General features: G+C 42.3%; 1 protein-coding gene across 1 annotated transcript in view; it reads left to right on the forward strand.

Annotated features, from left to right (window-relative positions):
- NDST4 (N-deacetylase and N-sulfotransferase 4) overlaps window positions 1-21,823 on the forward strand; it is an 85,712-nt gene that overhangs the window by 58,498 nt on the left and 5,391 nt on the right. Inside the window, exons 6-11 of the mRNA XM_075025968.1 lie at window positions 12,811-12,993; window positions 14,721-14,817; window positions 15,957-16,080; window positions 17,659-17,833; window positions 18,955-19,125; window positions 21,302-21,411. Of these exons, the coding sequence (XP_074882069.1) occupies window positions 12,811-12,993; window positions 14,721-14,817; window positions 15,957-16,080; window positions 17,659-17,833; window positions 18,955-19,125; window positions 21,302-21,411 (860 nt within the window). The remainder of the gene's footprint in view (window positions 1-12,810; window positions 12,994-14,720; window positions 14,818-15,956; window positions 16,081-17,658; window positions 17,834-18,954; window positions 19,126-21,301; window positions 21,412-21,823) is intronic.

The raw sequence follows: 21,823 nt of genomic DNA on the forward strand, positions 1-21,823 counted from the left end.
TGATATTATAATACAAACATAAAAGTTGAAGCCACTTTTATCTTCCAACTCCAGGTGTATGATTAAATCCACTCCAACCTTGCTCAGGCTCTTGAATCTTTTTTCCCCTTTGTAAATCATTCTTTTTTCATTCCTCCCACATGGCTACCCCAGCTGCAAAGAGCTGGTGTAGGAAAATATTATCCCATGGAAGCTCAAGCCTTCAGCAGCATATTTAGAAAATAATTAGCTTGAAACTCAGAGCATGAAGAAAGCATTTCAAGGATAACACATCTCCTTCCTTTCTTTCTTATACTGAGCTGATACTCCACACCATGCGTTTTGGTACTTTATCAGAATTACTTCCCAGCAAGTTAGGTGATGGCAGAAACAGTAACAAATGACTGTGTGTCAACAAGAGGGTTATTGGGTAAAGAGAAAAAGAATCCGTTACCTTCAAGCACACACCATACGATAATTTATTAAAGTGTCAGGAGCAAGCCTTTAAGGTAAAAACGAGCTGACGCAGAATTCTCTGATTTTCGAAAATGAATCCTTAATAGAAGTAAATGGACAAGAACAAAATTTCCTTGCTGTGTTCGCCATTCAAAATTAATTGGAAAGTGGCTGATTTGAGAATATTATATCCTCTAGTGAACTGAAAACGCTGTATTTTTTTCCTCTGAAACCAAGAGTGGAGAATTAAATTAACTCCCAGGTTTGTTTGCTCAGAGTAGGCCACCAAAATGGATTAATTAATCATCATTTATGAATATTCTATAACATAGAGCAGTCAGCTCTTCATAAAACTGCTAGAATAGCAACATGACAGTAGAACAGTTATAAAAACAAATGATAAATTTCCTGCATCTCCAATCTATATCAACTTGCCTGACATTTCTTTCTTTGCAGTTTGAAAGAAAGTATCCTGATGAAAACTCTTATTCAGTGCTTATAAGGGGGGGTCAGTTTAAACAGGCTGATTTACGGTTGTCCTACAACTCTGTGCTCTGCAAGGTCCTGGGCAGTAATTTCCAGAGGGAATGTCAATATTGCTCTGAGAGACTTTACCTTCCTCTACCTGGAGACTATGAAGTGCCACATTAATGATAATAGACATAATTCATTCCATCGTTCGAAACACAGTTAGAACCAGATCTTATTTAAGCATATCTATAAAGTGAAATGTCAAAGAAACAGTCATTTATGGACTCTTATCCAAGCTAATAATAATTTTGACCATTATTTGCCATTAACAGATACGTGAGCACATTTCTCCCAAATTTCAGCCAGCTCAGAGGATTATGTTTTAACTCATTAATTGGAAGGGTCAATAGAGAGAAAAATGACTGAAGATCGAGTTAAAAAACAAAACAAAACAAAACAAAACAAACACCCCAGCACTGCCTCAGGGTCAGGCTACTATTGAATTTACTGAAGTCCTATTGAAGCAAATAGGGCAGCTTGCATCTTTGGCTGCTGTATTGAACTGTGATCCGTGAAATATCATGCTTCCTCTATGGGTATTAACATCAACGGCCCCCCAAGCGATACGTTCTGCACCTGCAGTGCTAAAGCAAATGTTTTGTTTCTTAAGGTGCCCACTCTGCCAACCTTAAAGTCCACGTTTACTTCAGGACTAGTTTCATCCTGCCTAGAAATATTGTCTTCTCTAGAACCTGCCCGAGTAGCCAGGGGACATCTCCAAGCTGTGAGATGACAAAATTTAATCCCAGGTCATTGCAGGTGAGAGAAATTTGATGGAGCATTCCCAGGTGACCCGCAGCACGTACGCAGAGAAACTCGAGTCAAGCACACAGCTTGGCTCAAATGCAGCATTCATAAATATTCATTACCACTGTTATTAGCTGTTTGGCAGCCTGGCCACTGCTGGCTCCCCTGGTTGAATGCCGTCTAGTTGTTTACACAGATTCCTGAGTGGCAGAGTCTCCTCCTCTTCTCCAGGAATCGTAGGGATGCAGGTACGACGTGTGTAGAGCAAACTCTCCCAGTTATATCGCCTCGTATCCTCTGCGGTCTACCTACCTGAGGTTTAATATTTCTTCAAACATAAGCATCATATTTAGATTTCTTCAAAGTAATGAGAGCGCTGTTAATTTCCATTAAAATAAAAGTCAAAACGGAAGACATTTTCTGTTTTCCACTCACACAAGTAAGAGGCCCCATAAGAAATTTTGGAAATTCTGGAAAAGTAATTAGTTTTGCTGCAAAGATATTTAATCTATGCTAAAAAGTGATCCCTCCTGGATTATCTGCAATATCTACATGCTACTAAAACACGTCATTATTTAATTAGACATCAGGCATTTATGAACTAGTGTGCACAAATAAGAGAGCCAAGCTGACCCTTCCCTAGAAATAAGGCCAAGCAGTGGGAAAACTTCGTGAGGGGAGAAGCAGCAAAGCCTGCAGGCTGGTTGATGGTCACGGCTCCAGCCTGAGCACCCAGCTATCACCCGTCTCGTCCCCATACACATGTGCAACGGGGAGCAAAATATTTTCACCCACATCCAACGCAGCACTTCATTTAACCAGTGGGTTTTCGTGTCGCTCACAACTCTCGCCTGGATGCCCCTTGTCCTCCATAGCCCTGCTCCGTGTTGCAAAGCAGAGTTTGTGACCTATCTGGCCGTGCACGGTCCCTCTCACCTGGGCAACGTCAGCTAAGAAATAAAACAGCTCCTGCCCAAACAGCTGTCCGCGGGGGCTGCTGAAGACAAATCAAGGTACCTAAGCTGATGGCAGTTTCTTAAGCTGCAACGTTCAACCCTTAAACGTGGGGCTTTGCTCTGTCCCCAGCCCGTGCCAGCCCACTCTCCTGCATGAAGAACAGGACCGACCCATAGCTTTTACCCCACCTCCTTGTGGCTGCTGGGCAGAACTAATTAGCACCAGCCCCATGATCCCCATGGAGAGCTTTAGATCCAGCATTTGCCTGGAGCTGCGATTCGGCAAAATGATGCAGCACCAAGGATCAGGCAGTCTGCTGCACAGGACATACTGGTCCTAAAGAGGAAACAGCTGTAAGATTTCTTGTAAGTGCCCAGTGTCCCCCCTCTTCCAGCTGGTGTATCTGCTCCTTCCTGGAGCTTAGAAACTATATTTTAGGGTAACATATTTCCATAGAACCACTTAGGTTGGAAATGACACTTAAGAGCATTAAGTCCAACCATAAACCTAACGCTGTCAAGTCCACCACTAAACCACGTCCCTAAGTGCCACATCTGCACATCTTCTAAACACCTCCAGGGATGGTGGCTCCACCGCTTGCCTGGGCAGCCTGTTCCAATGCTTGGCAACCCTTCCCGTGAAGAAATATTTCCTAATACCCAGTCTAAACCTCCCCTGGTGCAACTTGAGACTGTTTCCTCTCATCCTATCACTTGTTAATTGGGAAAAGAGACCGACCCCCACCTCACTACAAGCTCCTTTCAGGTAGTCGTAGAAGGTGATAAGGTCTCCCCTCGGCCTCCTTTTCTCCAGGCTAAACAACCCCAGTTTCCCTCAGCCGCTTCTCACAAGACTTGTCCTCTAGACCCTTCAACCAGCTTCGTTGCTCTTCTTCAGACACGCTCCAGCACCTCAATGTCTTTCTTGTGGTGAGGGGCCCAAATGATCAGTGCTGTCATTATTTCACTCCCACAGACCCAAAAGCAAAAATCTTACTTTACCTACATATACATGGGAAGCACAGCATATTATTTAGAATTATTTTTGCATTTCTCCATGCTGTGATAAATACAAGGCTTGTAAGACAGCGCTGCCTACGGCATACCACTCAAAGGTGCTGCAGAGGATGTTGGACTAATGCTGGCCCGTGGTGGTCATTCACCCATCAGCTCAGGCCAGCCCTCCTGCTACAACAGCAGTACTGTCAGAACAATAATTGTGACCTTAAAACAGTAAGGGAGAACTATCATTATTTCAGTGCAGTAACAGAGGAAGCTTCACAATTTTCTATAGATGCAGCCAGAGCGGGATGTAATTTGGTATCGTAAACCGATGCCAAGGAATACTCACATTATTCATTGGCAGAAAATTATTGAAGCTGAACTGATTTTTATCTGCAGAGGATTATGACTAAAGAGGTTGACAGCCTCGACCGGTATTTTGTAGTTGCTTGATAGAAGTTAACAAGGAGCACGCAACATATATCATCAAGGAAATGGGTTATTGATAGCTATCTCCGTATACAAACTCCTTTGATCATCTTTGAAAACTGAACACCAAAACCATCTGAGACTTCTCAGAGCTGTTTCTTTGATGATACATTTATTATTCTGTCAGAAATGGTTGGTGTACAAATCTGACTTAAGACAATAGTACACAAATCTGTTTTCGTCTTGTTCATTTGTGTAATTTGAAGTTGGGTTTATTCTTGAGTCTGAACTGAATAGATTTTTTTTTTAGAGGAAGTTTATAGTCTAAAGACATCTTTTCAATGAGAAAACACAGATGGCAATGAAACAAATTCCTATATCATGAATTTGGCTTAAAAATGAAAATATTTGCTTATAACAGGAGGATTAAATTGCTCTAGACTTCTGCAAAGACTTCATGGGGTCCACGGATGTAACCGGTAGCACTGCATTTGCACAGAATTCATTAAACTTTGGCCACAATTAGATGTACTGCTGATCACTTATACAAGTGTGACAAATGAACAGACATAAAAAAATCCATTTAGTTTTTCCACTCTAATGCAGTTATGCACTGATTGCATAAAGTCATCAACAGCAGCAGTTATTTTTTCACAGGCTCTGAAAGCATGCCCTAATAGTAAAAAAAAAAAAACCCACAAACTTTTTTTTTTTTTAATTGCAGGCTTTTAAAAAAAACAAAACAAAACAAAGCAAACAAACAAACCAAGAACCTAATGGAGTGGAACCTCCCAAGTAGCTTTCTTCATCTAGGACCCCACGTGTCAGGGGTATCAAAGATGTACACAACATGGGAAACACTTGCTGCGTTGGAATGTGGTCATGATTTAGCCTTTATTTTAGAAGTGAGACTTGGGTAGATATTAGAAAATAAAAATAAAGAACAAACATAGCGACTTTATTCTCATAGGGAAAGGAACAACGCACAGGATTTTTCTGTCAATAATAAAGAATTCATTTAATCATACCAACTAAATAATGGAGAAGTAGAAAGCGTTCCCGGGTAAATGAGAAACCATTTTGCTCTTCGAATAGGGCACGTTAAAACAACATAGATACACTCCAGCATTTGTATAGCGGTCCCAAGGCCACGTACCACCAGTGATTGACAGCAGCTTCCCCTCCCATGGCTGGGAGCACTTTGGGTGGAATACAGACACTGTAATGAATATGGGCATGGGAAATAAAATGCCATTCGACATTTTTGTTTCCCCTTCAATCTAAGACAAAAATGTTTCTTTCCAAACACTGCCTTTGTTGCTTTCTTTAGAGATATCATGTTTGGAAAATATTTGATTATCCTGTCAAGAATGCTAAAATATAAAAAGATGTGCAGAGTGGAAATAGAGTAAAAGTAAAAAAAGCGATTTTCAAGCATATAAATGATTTTGCTACAGTAGCAGAAGGGTCATGAATATGAATAGTGCTGAATTCTAGAGAAACAATTTGTCATTATTAAAATTAGTGCTTTGTCAACACAAAAATCTCACTCCCAGCTTCCTTTTTGTGCTACTGCACAAACAGCTGCATTAAGGGCCCGAGTGTTCTGGGATTCATTATCAGTGAATGGGGCTCTGGCTCATAAGGTACAAGAAAAGTCTGTAATCCATAATAGGAGGCTGTCAGGATGTGAAATATATTAAACACTTGAAACTGAAAGAGGTATTTCTGTGGTCAGCCTAGCATAGAGCTACTTGGTATTAGTAAATGGACACTTGACAGTTTTGCATTTCTCAGCCATGACATCCCATTTACACATTCAGAAATACAACATACTGCCATCTAGATCCAATTATGAGAGTTTGCTCTTGGAGCAACTGTACAGCATTTTCTGAGCACAATGGAAAAAGATGGAATAGCAAAATTCGTTTTTTCTGGGAAACACTCATGCAAGAGAGGAGCAGAGAAGAGCAGTAAATACGCTACCACATTTCTACAAGAACAGGATGCCTGCACCATATATTTCCCAACATGTCTTTGTTCTGCACAAGGTTGAGCTATACCCCTGGTTTCTTTTGCATGCATTAATTCCTCCCTTCTTGCAAATTGTGTTTAAGAGGCACAGAAGCAAGAAAAAAAAAGCTGCTAAAGACAGTGAAGTTCTTCTTAGAGGAGCAGGATTCGCACGTGAGACCTATCTCTGTTGCTGGGCTTTCCAGCAACGGGGCAGGGCCAAAGGACGAGCAGGAGGAAAGGACCTGAAAGGGAACATTGATCCTATTTAATTATTGAATGGCTGAGAGGGCGAGGTGGAGCACATTTATACATAACTTTTGTAACTGATTTTTTAATTCAAGTGCTAGACGGATGGATAGGCATATTTTGAAATATCAACATAAAGGCATCAGCCAATATTTGATTCCCAGTATTGGATAGCCATCCTTGAGACTGGCCAGGTACGCCAGTGAGATTGGTTGGGTTACGCTTCAGCTGGAAGCTGGAGCATTCTACAGTCCTTTTGCCAGGAATTTCTGTTCTAGCATGTAGGCGTATTTTATTCTCAAGGAGAAACCAGCAGCTCTGTGCTAATTTTGTAATTGTTTTAATTCACTAGGATAGACGGCAAGGACATTGGTGGCTATGGAGCACGGGCTCCTGGGGAACACAGAGGAAGCAGCCTTATTTAATATCAGCTCCTGTACAAACCAACACAACTGCAGATTTCACACAGGCTGGAGGGATTCACACCAGCTGAGGGTAGGACTTACCCTCAGTCATCCAAAGGCGCAGCTTTGAAGTGAAACATCAAACACTCCTGCACTCAAAGCTGCATGTACAGAATAAACTAAATCCTGCAGTAAACAAACGCGCACGCACAAAGGAGAGAGTTTTAAAAGCAAATATGTCCTGGGTTTGGAAGTCACTTTTACCCTTTGACCTTCAGGATATTTGTGTTCCTGGCAGTCACATACAGTAAGGAATTTAAGCCTCTGAAAGTAGAGCTAAGTGGCTGACGGGATCTTCATAGCTACCTGGCCATTGCCAGCATGATGCGGGTCACCCAGCCAGCCTGAACATCCTACCATAGTTCAAGACTTCTTGCAAACTTCTCTTTAAAGCTATGACCACACTGCAGGATCTACAGTGGTTTGCAGTTCTCGGGGATGATCCTCCCCAAAAAAAGACAAATATGAATTCCAGTCTTAGAGCAGACTAGCCTCCTAGCGCGCTCCAGAGACAGGTAGCTAACCTTCGTCCAAAACCGAGTGCTTTTAGCTAAGACTGTACTGAGTTTGGCACTTACAGGAGGAAATAAACCTCTATATTCTGCACTAACAGGTACATAGGCTGTGCATCTGGAGAAAGTGCACTAACTCTGAGCAGACAATGCAGTTTTGGGGCACTGCAAGCAGATCTAGCATGATTTATATGCCAATAATTTTGAATCAAGCCCTTTTTTCCTCTACTAGCTAATCTAGATTTCACTTTATGTATACAACACAAGCACGCTTATACGAACATTACATATAAAGAATATGGTATATATCTATAATTTCTGGACATAACTGATTTTAAAAAGCCCCGGAAACAAGAGCCAGATAGTGAAATGGCCTGGTGGTCCTGTTACTAGTTTACAATCAACCTCATATCGTAGGCGTGACTAGTTCAGGTTTGTTAATATGTCACTAACCAAATATTATGGTTTAGGAGCAGAGAAGCTGGTAAATAGCCAGATGTAGGATATAGCTTCTGTTGGATTCTGTCAGGTGGAGGAAGTGTAAAATACCCTTTCTTTCCCCTTGCCCACACAGCCTAATGGAAATAATATGATTTATCAACCGGAATGGCATATTAACTGCACAGGTGGTCTGAGAAATTTAGGACCACTGTTCTCCCACCTCTTTCTTTTGAGCAGAGAAATTGCAGACCATTGTGGACACCTCTGAAATGTTAATACAGGGCAGACAACAGAAACGAGGAGAAAGAAGCCCATTACAATAGTAAAATCAGAATTTCCACAGCCTGTGGGCCACAGCTCTCTATTCATTCCCACTTAATATAGATATAAATAAGATGCTCCTGGAAGTGCTGTGTGGGTCACCCTAGGGAGGGCAGACCAGCCCAGCAGCAGGCTCCCCTGCGGGAGATTAATTCTTTGCAAATCACACCATCCCTCTGTGCCACAGTTTTGTCGCCAGCAAAATGTAAATCTCAGAATTCTCTTTTTTGTGCAAGTCTTTGAAAGCCATAGCTAAAATCTGTGGGTGTTTCTTACAATAAAATCAGGGGGTAAAAACTAATTAAAAATAGTGTTTCTGTAACAGAAGGACCCCGACTGCAGAAAAGGGGAAAGTGATTTTGAGAAAAACGTATTACAGGGTATGAAAGGGAGGCAGCGACTGAGATCTGGATCAGAGGGTGGATGGCGGAAAGAGAGAAGAAAGAAAAAAGAAAGTTTTCCTACCCACACCTTCAGCATTCTTTCCCCTTAGCACCTCTCAAAACACGAGCGATCACAGTGACGGAGGCAGAGGGAGAGATAAATTGCCAAAGCTAATAAGATACTGCACCAGTACAAACCACAGCATCATTTGAACACTGCTGCCCTGCAGAGCGTCTGTGTTCTGGCACCAAGGGGGGAACACGACCAGCGCCCAAGTAACACACAACCGACCTCCTTTCCCGTAGCACGTTGGCTATAGTTTGTATTCTGACAGCAAGGGATTTTACTCAGTGCCTCTCCGCACATTTGTGTAACACACATTGCTTATGCTAGTTTAACCTTAAGAGTAATGCAATGCAGCCAGAGCCCTTTCCCCAGCCTCAGGAATTTGAAACAATTTATTGCCTTTGTACCGCACCGTTGCGCAGAGCGGCATCTCGCCTCCCTCGTAAAAGCATTATCCCTACCTTGATGAAGTGCTGCCTGCTGGTTAGCATCAGTCTGTGTGCTGTAGCTTACTTTTTGTCATAGAAAGTATGGGAAAAAAAGCTCCTTCTCTTCTATTCACCAGTTTTGCTCAGAGCACTACAGGAGGGGACAGTCTTGGTTTTCACTGGTTCCCTTACTCTTGCCCTCGAGGCTGGTTCTAAAGCCTTTTTGGGTCCACCAAAGCAGCACGGCAAAGCAGTGCCACAGCGTTGTGTATCCCAGCACCAGCCTCAAGACATGCAGCAGCATTATGCTAGCTCAGCACATTTCTAGACTACTGCATTTTCTATGGATTTACGCATCGGCATGAAAACAAACTTTTGTGTCCATCCACGCTGTAAACACGAACAGTTAATACCCATCTCCTTTTGTCTCAACTGATTTGGAGATAGATGGCAAAGAATTAGATATGGTTTTATCCCATGTACAATGCATCATATCTGGGGGTTTTTCCACTACAAACAAGATCAATGGAGCAAAAGAAGTCAAGAGAGACGTTCAAGATCTTTTGACTCCATAAACAGTGATCAATTGGATGTTTGGGATTGGACTGCAGCCTAATAAAACTCTTAAAGTAAGCTAATATCCATCTCCTGTAAGTACCTTTTTACATTAAAAAAACAATTCATTCAAATTCAAGTGTAAAAAAAGCAAAAAAAGCAAGTAGGTTTACTTGCATACTTCATTTGCTGCAATAATATTAAATGTCATTGACAGACCCTTTACCACTTATCAAAAAAAACCTTCAGAAACAAGATGATATCCTCTATCAATATTTCCTATAAGTGTTTTCCTTTTCATCATTTTAAAATAGTTTGCAGAAAGCACTTGTCACATTTTGAGGAGTTGAACTCTAAACTAAAAAGGAAATGTTTGTCTTGGGGTATTTGGGGGTGGGGGAGAAGGTCAGGAGACTGGAAACCCAAAGATGATGATTCATTACCTCATTTATAAGTTTCTAGGGTACTACATATGGGCAAAGTTCAGGGCAATTTTAGTGTTCACTCCAGTTACATCAAACGCTTTCAGTCATAAAATACATAGGCACTGGAACCCCCAAAGTCAAGCTGACAGAATAAAGATCTTGTACAGTTGCCAATCCTTGCTCAACAGAGGCTCAGAACAGAATAAAAGCGAAGAATAAATTACCTTTTGTGGAATAAAGTGGGCACAGCGCAAACATACTGCAGATGGGCCATAAGGGACACTTTCTCCGAAGCTCCATCCATCTTCACCTTATAGAAGTACTAAAAGCCTTATCAATAATTTAACAAACTAATGGACATGTTTTTAAACATTGTGGGCTGATGCTTAAAGAAGCACCACGTTGGCAGAGCAAGATGGTGAAAGTGGAAAGCTTGTGGCTTTTTATTATGTGGTTATGTTGAAAGTCAGGACAGCATGGTGTGCTACAGACACGGTATTTTTGTCCGCAACACTTTCTTCTGCTAGAGCTCGAGCCTGAGACCGCAAAGCAGCGACGTCCTGAAGGGCAAACTTCATCTTCAGGTGGTAGCAGTGGTTTGTTTTGGCAAGATCTGCACAGTCAGCAGGACTGAGCCACGTAGATCAGGGATAACAACCTTCCCGAGACACCAGGGCATTTCGCAGCTGTTCGAGGCGTGAAGGTCCCAAGTTCTGAGACTCAGCACTTCCCACCACTTCAGCTGCTGGGCAACCTTCTTGCCACCCAGCTGAGACACATTTTTCCAGGGCTCTAACTCAGTGCCCAGAATGCCAGGACAGCCTACCTGGTTTCCCAGCCATAACCTACCCCCAGCAAGGACAGCATATACCTTTATATCTCCAGCGTATCTAACATACACTTCAGGCTTCAACATACTGCAGCCTAAACATTGTCCCCCCTGTCTGGGTTGTGCCTGGCATCACTCAAACTGCATCCGGCTTCCCTTGAGACACAGGGGGGGAAAAAAAAAAGCAGCTTACTGACCTGAGCACGCACTCGGCGTGCTGGAGACCCAGATGTCCTGCTACAGCTCTCAAAGAAGGAAGGTGCACATGCTGCTTCTCCTACAGCCCCTTCTCTGCTGCCTTTATAAGCTCACACCCAGCTCTGCTGTCCTTTCCCATTCCTTATCATCCAAAAAGAGACTCACCTGGACATGGATCTCTAGCTGCAAAGCAAGCGATTTACCTGGGAATCAGGTGTCCTCACTGCTGATGACTACCCTTTTCAGAGTCAGGTGCTTCAGACCCCAAAATATGGGTCGCTCATACCCCAACCCCTGCCTGCAGACCTGCATCCTAGCTGGGTAACGCAGGAAATACAAGTGGCTGAGCAGGCGGGCTATTGCTCCTGCCAGTCTTCAGGCACCAAACCCTCCCAAGACTTTACGAACCAGCTACCCAACTGAAATCGGGCACAAAAAGGCCAGGAGACAGGGCGCTGAGCCTGGGTCCATTTGTGAACCCAGCCCAACCTGAAGGAGAATGGATCGCTGCCCGTGGTCTTCACAAAGCCGATGCTTTATTTTCCATTTTCTGGAAGTTTCCTGCATTATGGCAGGACAGCAACCTGCTAAACTTCCCACCACCATCTCCTGGAGTTTCCTGTAACCAACATTATGCCTCTAATTCTTTCCTTCACGTCAAGGCCCCCTTGAAGCACGATATCCTTAAGCCTGACATGCCGTCCTGTTTAATTGCTGTGGTCACGTTAGTTAATTCGTACTTTTTGCAACCTGCCGTGTGTTATTGATTGTCAACTTTGGAGATGGTGCTGAAAAAGAAGAAAAATATATGCTGTTCAGTTACCGCTAGTATGTTATATCTTGATAACAGTGTAATTAAATTCCACGGTCATTGCGCATCCTATCTTAGGCCAACATACTGAGTAAAACAGTCAAGTACCAACACTCAGTTTGATAAAATCTTCATAAAACTAAATAATGACAATCTACAGATAAACCAAGCCTTTGCAGCCACAGAGCTGGGTTTAATCACCTCATGTAAAAAAAATACTGGGAAATACATTCTTCACATTATTCTTACAAATTGTCTTTATCCCTCTGAAAGAAATTATGAGATCTGCACAGCAGTGGCCATGTAAAGGGGAGCCGCAGTAAGGGTGATAAAAAGGCAGAAGTTATATTGGCTTTAAGGAGAAAACAATGACAGTGATATTTAGCTGAGATATCAACATTCAGCAAAGCTTGAATTTTTTCTGTTTCAGAACTTATTCACCCCCTTACAGCCACGCCGTTTTAAACAAACTAGCCAACCCTGCATTCCGAGGAGGCAGCGTATTAGTCAGATTTGCACGTTAATTCCATAAAGAGCAGCCCTGAAATTAAGCTTTGCCTACACGTCTGAGGAGTGGAGAGCTGGGGATCCTAACCGAGGGTCACATACGCCAGCACCTCCCAGACGCCTGTCCGGGGATACGGAACAGTGAAGTAAACAGGAGGCATGCATAAATGTTTATGTTGTTTGTAAAAAGAAGTCAAAACAGAAGAAGAAACACAAATCTCAGAAAGCATCTCCTGAATGCCAGTCCCTGGGGAGGCCGTGAGCGATACATCCCTTCAGATAAGCAGGGGGAATTTAAAGAAATGGCGCATACGTGACAAGTTTGGAGATTTGACCCTCACAGAGGGCCTCGGAGGTGTGACTAGTTTAACATTTTCGTCGTCTTTTGGGTTTGGGTGGGGGAGAGCGGGTTCGGCAAATCTGCCGGGAGCCCCCGTGCCTGCCCCTCTAGCCAGACACTGCCATCTCCCGTTGTCCTGCAACTGAAAGGTTTCTCTCGCCTCCCAGATCAGCATCTTCATGACCCATCTGTCTAATTATGGGAACGACCGCCTGGGCTTATACACCTTTGCGAACCTGGCCAACTTCGTTAAGAGCTCGACTAACCTGAAACTGCAGACGCTGCCCCCCGTCCAGCTGGCTCAGAAGTACTTCGAGCTCTTCCCGGAGCAGACGGACCCTCTTTGGCAGGTAACGTCACATCCTCTTCCTCCTCCGATTACCACCCGCTCGTGGAAATAAGGATCTTTTCCTGTAAAAAACAATAAGACTAAAAATCCCACTTCAGATACATGGTTTCTTCCTGGATGCCGCCTTAGATTATTTAAATTTTCTTGAGAGACCCCTGCTTTCGACTAGAAATGGCTTAGCTTCCATTCACCCCAAATCAGGCATGGAAAAAGTACCTAACTGCCATTTATGTGAGAGAAAGCTTCCCTTCCCATCCCTCCTGCCTTGTAGTTTTCCTGATGCACCGCGTCGTGTTAACTAATAGTGTCGCGCTATCGGTAAGATGCCCACGGCCAGCTGATAGCAAGAGCTACCTCGAGGCAAACGATGCAGATTCATTGCACCCCCTTAATGAGGAATCACTGATGTTGGATCACGGCAGCTACAAGGAGGATTTCCCACCATCTGAACCCCCTTCAATGACACAGCGAGGAAAAGGGAGGGCAAGAAGGGTCAGCGCAGCAAATGCAGAATGGGCAGCTCTTTTAAGAAGAGAAAAAGGTTTCTGCACAGACTGGCGATTTTCTGTCTCTGTTTCAAATGCACAATAGTGCCGCTTGTAATCTCTACACTGTAATTTCCTAATCATTGTTACACATACCTTATTCAGAATATGATGTGCCACGCTGTGCTTTTAGCTATAAATCCAGAGTGACACCACGGAGATCTGTGGACTTATTTTGGGCTTACGCTGGCAAAAAGGAGCAAAATATTTCCCTATTATTTTTGGCCCAGATGCAAAAGAAGTATAAATCTATAATATTTCCATTGAGTTTAGTGGAGCTGCAGTGATTCACATCAGTTAATGATTTTTTCCATTATATTTTGTTAACTTTATTCACTAGCAAGCTGTATCTTCTATTACCAGCTAATACTATGCAAAAGCGGTATCTATATGATAACTGCTTTAAAGAGCAGTCAGTCCTAACCTTTTCTGTGGGGTCTTTTGTTCACACATTTTTATTTTGCATTCATAGGTAGTAGAAAGATAAGGAGATGAATAATATCCCACATTTCTATTTTGTCCTTCCTTCTGGGTTCTTATGCAAATTAAAATTGGCACTAAGTCCTATGCATCTGAAACCATTTTGTCACCTAAGAAAGTAATGCCTTGAAGCTATTCAAACAGAGGTTTCCATTTTAACCTCAAATGAAAACTTGATTAAATCAATGTTTTAATCTTTTTTTTCTTCTTTTTCTTGTCTTTTTTTCCTAATGACTGAACTTAATCCTCGGTCATGCAAAACCATTATATAGACATTGAATTTTAGTCAGAGGGACCACATACGTGCCTACCTACGCGCCTATGGACTCTGAGTTTCTTAAATGAGCCTGACTAACAGAGAGAAGGAAATGCAGTCATCTCACAAGGTGTGGATTTTGACACCAATCCTTCCAGGATTTGCACGACTGTGTAGCATTACTGACTTCACTGGGACCCCTGGAAGGATTGGTCCTGAGGGATACCCAGCAGTTTGGTCCCTGTGTACCTGAATGCTTCCATGGATCCATACCGGAGTGCTCAATATCTGTCAAGAGTAAACTCTTATGAGGAAATGTGGGATTTTACTACTTAGCGTAAGGCTCTGGCATTAGCGCGTAACATTTAGATCCTGCAAAGACTCGCGTGCATGCGAACATTTAGGATAGCCTCAGCGTGATGTACACAACCACCTTTTCTTCTTCAGAATCCGTGTGATGATAAACGACACAGGGATATTTGGTCCAGAGACAAAACTTGTGACCACCTACCCAAATTTCTCGTGATAGGACCCCAGAAAACAGGTAAGAAGTAATGAATTTGTAACCGAAGCTAGCTCCCCCAGTTTTGTATCTGTGTATTTGTGTCCTGCAAACTGAAGCCAGCTCCCTGCTATAGGGGTGGTACACTGCCCATCCTTACGGGATTCGGGTAGCAACTCCTTCACTGCCAACAGAAAGGGGTAACTGTTTGTATAGTAAAATTGCATTCGTTCACAACAACAAACCCCATGCTGTCAGGCAGCCCTATGTTAAGATTGTTATTAAGTTCTCTGACAAGTTATTTCAACATCGTTTGAGAACCTAATTGACAATAAATGTATTTACCACCTTGCAGGCCTCTGAGGGTCTCGGGGCATTTTTTTAATTAAGCCACATATTCCCACTCCGAAGATAGCTATTACTGTTGTGGACATATTACAAAAAGTGGATGCTGAGGCAGGGAAATAAATGACTAATCCAAGATCATATAGAAATTCTGTGACAGTGACAGAGACAGCAGGTCTTGATTCCTAGTCCAATGATAGCTTGCATAGCATGAAATCATCGAAGAGCAAGTTTAAAGATACATTCTCCAAAATTTCGTTTACCACCATACATAATTTCCCGTTGTTTTTGTCAAACAAATAACAAAAAAGTACTGTTACTGGGATTTTAAAGCATACTTATGACATACGGGTTTGTTAGCATTGAAATAGATGATTTATTCCTCAATAGCAGAGCCCCAGGAAAAATACACAAAGGATGAAAGTGCGGTTCTGGGAGCAACAAAAGCATAATCCCACAGTTAGGGCTTTTGAAAAGTTTTGTGCAACATAAATAGTTTGAAAACAAACATGTTCAGGCCAAATTCCCTCACTGGTTAAATACACAGTCAAGCAAGCAATGTCATCAACAGCAATATCACGCTTGCATCGGAGAGCAGAATTCAGTTTGGAAATGGGAAAAGTTCAATGAGCAGAGAAGTCTGCACTTATTCCCCCCTCCCTCTGAAATCCCCTTGTGCTTACATAGGCCTTTCATCAACAGGCAACTTTCTTATAAAAGGTAATCTAATTTTCCTGTATATCTCAGCGTGCATTGATTTAAAGTACTTTCTTTAATGAATAAAGTCAAAGAGGTTTTTTTCTGTTTCCTAATGGCATCTCTTTTTGTTGTTGTAGGAACAACAGCTCTTTATTTATTTCTTCTGATGCATCCTTCCATTATCAGCAATCTCCCTAGTCCAAAAACTTTTGAAGAAGTTCAGTTCTTCAATGGAAACAACTATCACAAGGGAATTGACTGGTAAGAAGAATAAAAAAAAGAAGTATCCATTATTAATACATGGTAAATCACAACGGAACAGTTATAGAAGCATGTATGACATCGATGTAATTACTCGATGAATTCGTTATGCTTGGCGTTATCAGACAGAAAAAGAAACTAATTTGTAATGATGGGACATTTAATCAAGTTCTTAATTTTTTTAGATATTACAATAACAATTTTCTTATTTTTTTCACAAATGAATACAATAGCCAACTTAGTTATGATGTCTGTCTTCCCGCTGAATAGCATCTCTGTCTTTTCATAACTGTATCTATACTGAATTATACTCTTTTTCTTCAAAAGCGGCTTTTCATGAAGTAAGATTCGATTCTTCTCTTCATGAGAGAAAAAACCCACTGTAAAGCATTTCAGCTGGTATTCCTATCACAATTTTAAATATTGCTTTTACTATTTTTGCTTAAGAAAGGCATTTTTTGTAAGACTTTCATTTCCACAGGGAACAGCTGTTCTCATCCTTGTGTGAAAACTGAAATATAAGACAAACACCACACTACACAGAAACGGATTAATCTTGAGCGGTTTCCCTTGCCCACGTACGGCATGGAGAGCGTGCGGAGCAAACGAGGCTGACCGATAAAAGCAGGTTGGCCCCGCAGCTGCGAGAACAGCTTCTCAGTTCAAAGGGTCACGAAAAATAAAGGGAAAGAAATGTTTGGCATTTGTTTTCCCATACTGCATAAAGGAAGAGATCACCTGTAGAGTAAATGGTGTAACACCCTCGGAGAAGAAGGAGCGGAGATGGGGACCGTCTCTCCTCTGCAGTCCTTGGCACAACACGTGGAGGAAGAGGATGGCCTCTTGGAGACCTCATCTGCCACGCTTCACCCAAATGGGTCTGCAGGTTCAAAAGTCAGTAGGGTTCTGTGTGCACAGTGAAGCCCCACATACTTCCTTTCTACAGAAAGGACACGAAAAACAGTTAGTGCCACCAAAACTGGAAGTTCCTGGAGTGCTCAGCAAAACTAAAGGGACCGAAAAATGCCTCCAAAACAATTTCATCTTTTGCTTCGTTTGAATTCTTCACCCTTTCAGTTGAACCTTCTGTTTTACTTACTTTTACTTCCAATCAGTTTTAAGTGGAAAACACCATTCAATGCCAAAATGCAAATCTTGCATTCTGAAAATGTCTAAAAGAAAAGATTTGTTGGTTCCAAAATGAAATATTTCAACAATATTAAAATTAAATAGTTGACATTTTGAAGCTTTTCCCATTTTTTTTCTGCAGCTAAAACTGAACTCACTCCAAACTAGTGAAAGATATCCCTTTGACATTGAACTTGTTAGCAAAATTCCCATCCATCAAAGGAAAAAGCTGATTACCTGACTTCATGGAGGCTTTAGCTATTACCAGCGCCATGTAAGAGCCAAGATGTGTTCCACCTCTTCCAGTTCCAGAGTGAGCCAAGAAATTCCATTTTGCTTCTTGAGAATTATGTCTGAAAATTCACCTTTTCACCTACCGTGAAATGGGAAGCACGGGGGTATGACCCACTTGTGAAACTGCTAATTCTAACGAGTTTCTTCACCTTGCAGGTACATGGATTTCTTCCCCACTCCTTCTAATGTCACCACCGACCTCCTCTTTGAGAAAAGTGCCAACTACTTCCATTCCGAGGAAGCCCCTAAACGAGCTGCTTCCCTCATCCCCAAGGCCAAGATCATCACCATCCTCATCGACCCATCTGATCGGGCCTATTCCTGGTACCAGGTATGGACCTTGCCCTTGAGAAAAGGACAGTGAAATCAATGGCAGGGATGATGGCCAGCATCAGTGGGAATTTGCGTCCTTGAGCAAGAATGGGATTTATTGCAAGGCTTTTGCGCTGTGTAGAAGCGGAAGGATGCTGAATGCCAGCTTTTGCAGTTGGCACCTGTGACACCAGTGTCATAAACGATGAAACTTCTCAGCGCTGAGCTGCCACCAGCTGTAAACAAACAGTTTAATCTCAATTACAGCTGACACTGCATAGAGGAAAAGCAGTGCTCCTCGCCCAGGGAGATACACGGGGGAAAATGAGCATGGCCTAACTAGAAAATCAGAGCTCTTGATGCTGAAAATCTGGTACCTCATCCCATCCTCCAGCATGTAAGCTGAGCAATATGCGGTGGTGTATAAATGTATGCAGTGTCTTCTGAAGTTTCCAATGAGTTACAGAGCTGTGTCTGGAGAGTTGGGGTTGGTTTTTTTCCTCTCCTTGGAAACAAAAGAAAGCCTGTTGTTTTTCCGAGGAAACTCTAGGATGCTCTTTCTCGCCTTTTACTAAGCCCACACCTTTCCGTAACAAAGTCTGCACCGTTTAAAAAAAGCTATTTTTAAAGAGACATTTAAGCATGCATGTAAAACATGGTGTAGTCATACAGATAAAGGAAATACTAAAAGCAGTGTTAAAACAGAGACAAATTTATCATGTCGCAATAAGCATAAAATACACCATTTCTGATACTGTTATTATGAGTTCTGCAAGGAACGAAACATGGCCTAGGGCTGCAATTTGCACCCTTTTTGATATCTCATTTGCACCTTTATAACTGCTGATGCGAGATGCAAAGCAGTAAAAAAAAAAATTGTGCCTACTTTGGCAGAATTTGTTTCCTCAGCTCTCTTCCCACCTGTCCCTGGAGGGCCCTTGACTGAATGGTGGCCCCGTCCTGCTTCCTTACCTGTCCCCCACTCCTACCCAGCAGAACTGGGGCTGGTGGGGAGCCAAGGGGCTGCTGGGGGCTGCAGCTGGGCTGGCCATGCCAGCACAGCCCCCCCGACAGCTCTCGGGAGGCTTACAGCTTAATCTTCAGCATCCTTGTGATACGTGTCTAAATATCTCCCTTTAGCATCAGCGATCCCATGAGGACCCCGCTGCCCTGAAATTCAATTTTTACGAAGTCATTACATCCAGCCATTGGGCACCCTCGGAGATAAGGACTCTCCAGAAGAGATGCCTGACACCCGGATGGTATGCTGTCCATATTGAAAGATGGTTAACTCATTACCCTGCTTCACAGGTAATTCCCAACCTGTTGTTTCACCGAGCTCATCGACTCAGAAAGTCCCCAAATCAGTATGGCCTCACGATTAGAGGTGACGGGATATTTCCCACCAGAACTCTTAGCTGTTAGGAAATGCAGATTTGACAAGATCAGGATATTTGGCAGAAGTGTGTTGATTTTTCTGTCTTCTGATGGAAAAGATGCAACAGGAAAATGCCATGAACTGTGGCCACATGGGCTTGATGGGGGACTTTGGGGTTTCCTTCCAGGATCAGCCAAGGTTGTCAAGGCTTCTGGGTCCCAAGAAACAAGCAGCTGCAGCATGAGACGTTGTGGGAAGGTTTGACAAATTCATTAAGAAAATGCCAGGGCTTTTTCTAAAAAGAAATTTCATTCCGCTTCCCACTCACTCCCTTTCATAGAAAATTTCACATTTGTTTGATCCTGATATGGAATTAGCCTTCTTCAGTGTTCGAGCAGAAATTCCTTCTTTTGCCCCATCTTTCTTCAGATGTTTTACTGAATTGTCTTTTATAATCTTTCCCATGAAAAATTTACATAAACACATAGACCTAAAGAAAATTCCCATTGCTAAAAAAATCGTTTACAGATATGAACCGAAAGCAAGCATTTTAGTACTACAAAATATACGCCTGGCCACTCTTTACCTGTGGACATGGTCCATGGCACAGTTCATATGTCTACCTACTGTAAGAAAAAGTTGTAAAAGAGTATTTAATGAGTAAGCACAATGAACAAGTATCTCCAGAGATTGCTCTATGTGGGACAGAATTTTGCTGAAAGGCGGTAGAACTGAGTGTTGCCTATTTAGTCAGGGACCTGGAAAAAAAAAAAAAAAAAAGAAAGAAATAGAAGCTCTGTCTTTTTGCAATCCTCATTTTTCTTTTTATACAGTCTCAGCTGTACTACAAAGAGGAGAAGCAGGTCAATCCTATTTCCAGGAGAAAGGAGAAAGTCTCAGTTAGTCATTTACTTTCTTCTTTCATCCCTGGCCTTTCTACTCTTTCATAAATGGGGAAGGAGTGCTGCCTAAAGCAGCTGAGCTTGCAGCAAGGGCCGTCCCCAGGCAGGATTGTCCTAGGAGCAAACGGGACACGTCTCCTCACCGGCCGCCACATCCCGACTTATTCCTCCAAAGGACAAGGGGCTGTCCCGGCAAATTCGGAGCACGCAGAGGGTGCCGACCACCCCGTGCCCTGTTACCTGTGCCCCTTCTCCGCCCTCACCTGGGGCTGCTGCCCCCTCTCGTAAATATTTCTCTCCTCCTGCCGTAGCGAAGAGCACGTGCAGCCCTCTTATTAAACATTCAGGGACACATTGACACATTTCTTGTAAAACCGGTAACCACTCATGTTTCATAGTTACAGTGATTAATTTTACAAGATACACAACAAAATGCACTCATTCTTAATAAGGTGCACACAGAGAGTGCACTCACGGTGCTTACTAATGGGCACTCAGTAATATGCATTCACTCGGCCTGTGCACTCAAAAACTTAATAATTCATAATAAGCCCTCACAATAAATATAAAACACATCTGCCCAGAATAGTTATTAGTAATACTGCTTGGTACTCCCGTAGACTTTTGATACATTGTCTTAACATTTGCCAGAGGTCAATGTACCTCTACATGACATCAATCTTTAATTAAAAACAAAACAAAAAAAAACCCTTTCCTAACAATTTTGCAAGCCTATATGGTTGATAGGCTGGTGGCGAGTTTCAAATAAATTGCCACGACATCACTTTTGAGCATGTAACTGTATAGTTTCTGAACATTTAATTCTAGGATATTTATATATGAGCTTTTTGTTCTTTTTCTTATTCCATGCCAGGTTTTCTATGGACACGTTGTAAACCTCAACAATATTTTTACATTCCTTCCTTACATCTTTTTCTCAGAATTCTCTGACGCTCAGGTTTGGCTTGTGAGATTTAACACTTGCATTTGAACAATGTGCACACACAGAGTGACAAGGTGCCCGCCTATACAATTTCAACATAATAAAGTAAAAGGCAAATCTAGAAAGAAGTTCATCCGTATGATTATTAGCACTGTACAAAGTCACATGCTAATTTAAATCCATGTTGTCACAGAAGGGAAATAATGTCATTCTTTCATTAACCTTAGTCCTGTTTCTAAATGGCTAGCATATTTACCCCTACAGTTGCTTATTATTGATGGACAGCAGCTAAGAAGTGACCCAGCTACTGTGATGGATGAAGTGCAGAAGTTTCTTGGAGTGTCTCCTCACTATAATTACTCTGAAGCTCTAACGTGAGTCTGTTCCTTTATTATCTATTTGCCCTATGGGATCACGGTGTACATCCCCTCCTACCAAGATCACTTGATCATTAATTACAAACAAAGAAAAACCACATTACAACAATGATAATTTTGCAGAGTCTGGGGTTTTCTTAAAGTCAGTTTAACGCCCATCCAGTTTGCCCTTAACTTGCATACATATAATACATTACAGAATTTAACTGCATGATTGCATGCCTTTCCACATGCAAACTCTACTTTGCACAACATACAGAACAAATGACTGCTCAGTATTTTGTATTAGATGAAGAACAAAGGTCCAGATTCATGTAAAAAATGTCTGCTAAGTTTGAGAGTTCGATCGGAGATGTCCAGGACTTGTTTTCTCAGGGTACCTAGTTTTGCTTTCATCGCCGCACTGTTT

Source organism: Buteo buteo, chromosome 1 (genome assembly GCF_964188355.1).
Source record: "Buteo buteo chromosome 1, bButBut1.hap1.1, whole genome shotgun sequence".
Lineage (NCBI taxonomy): Eukaryota > Metazoa > Chordata > Aves > Accipitriformes > Accipitridae > Buteo > Buteo buteo.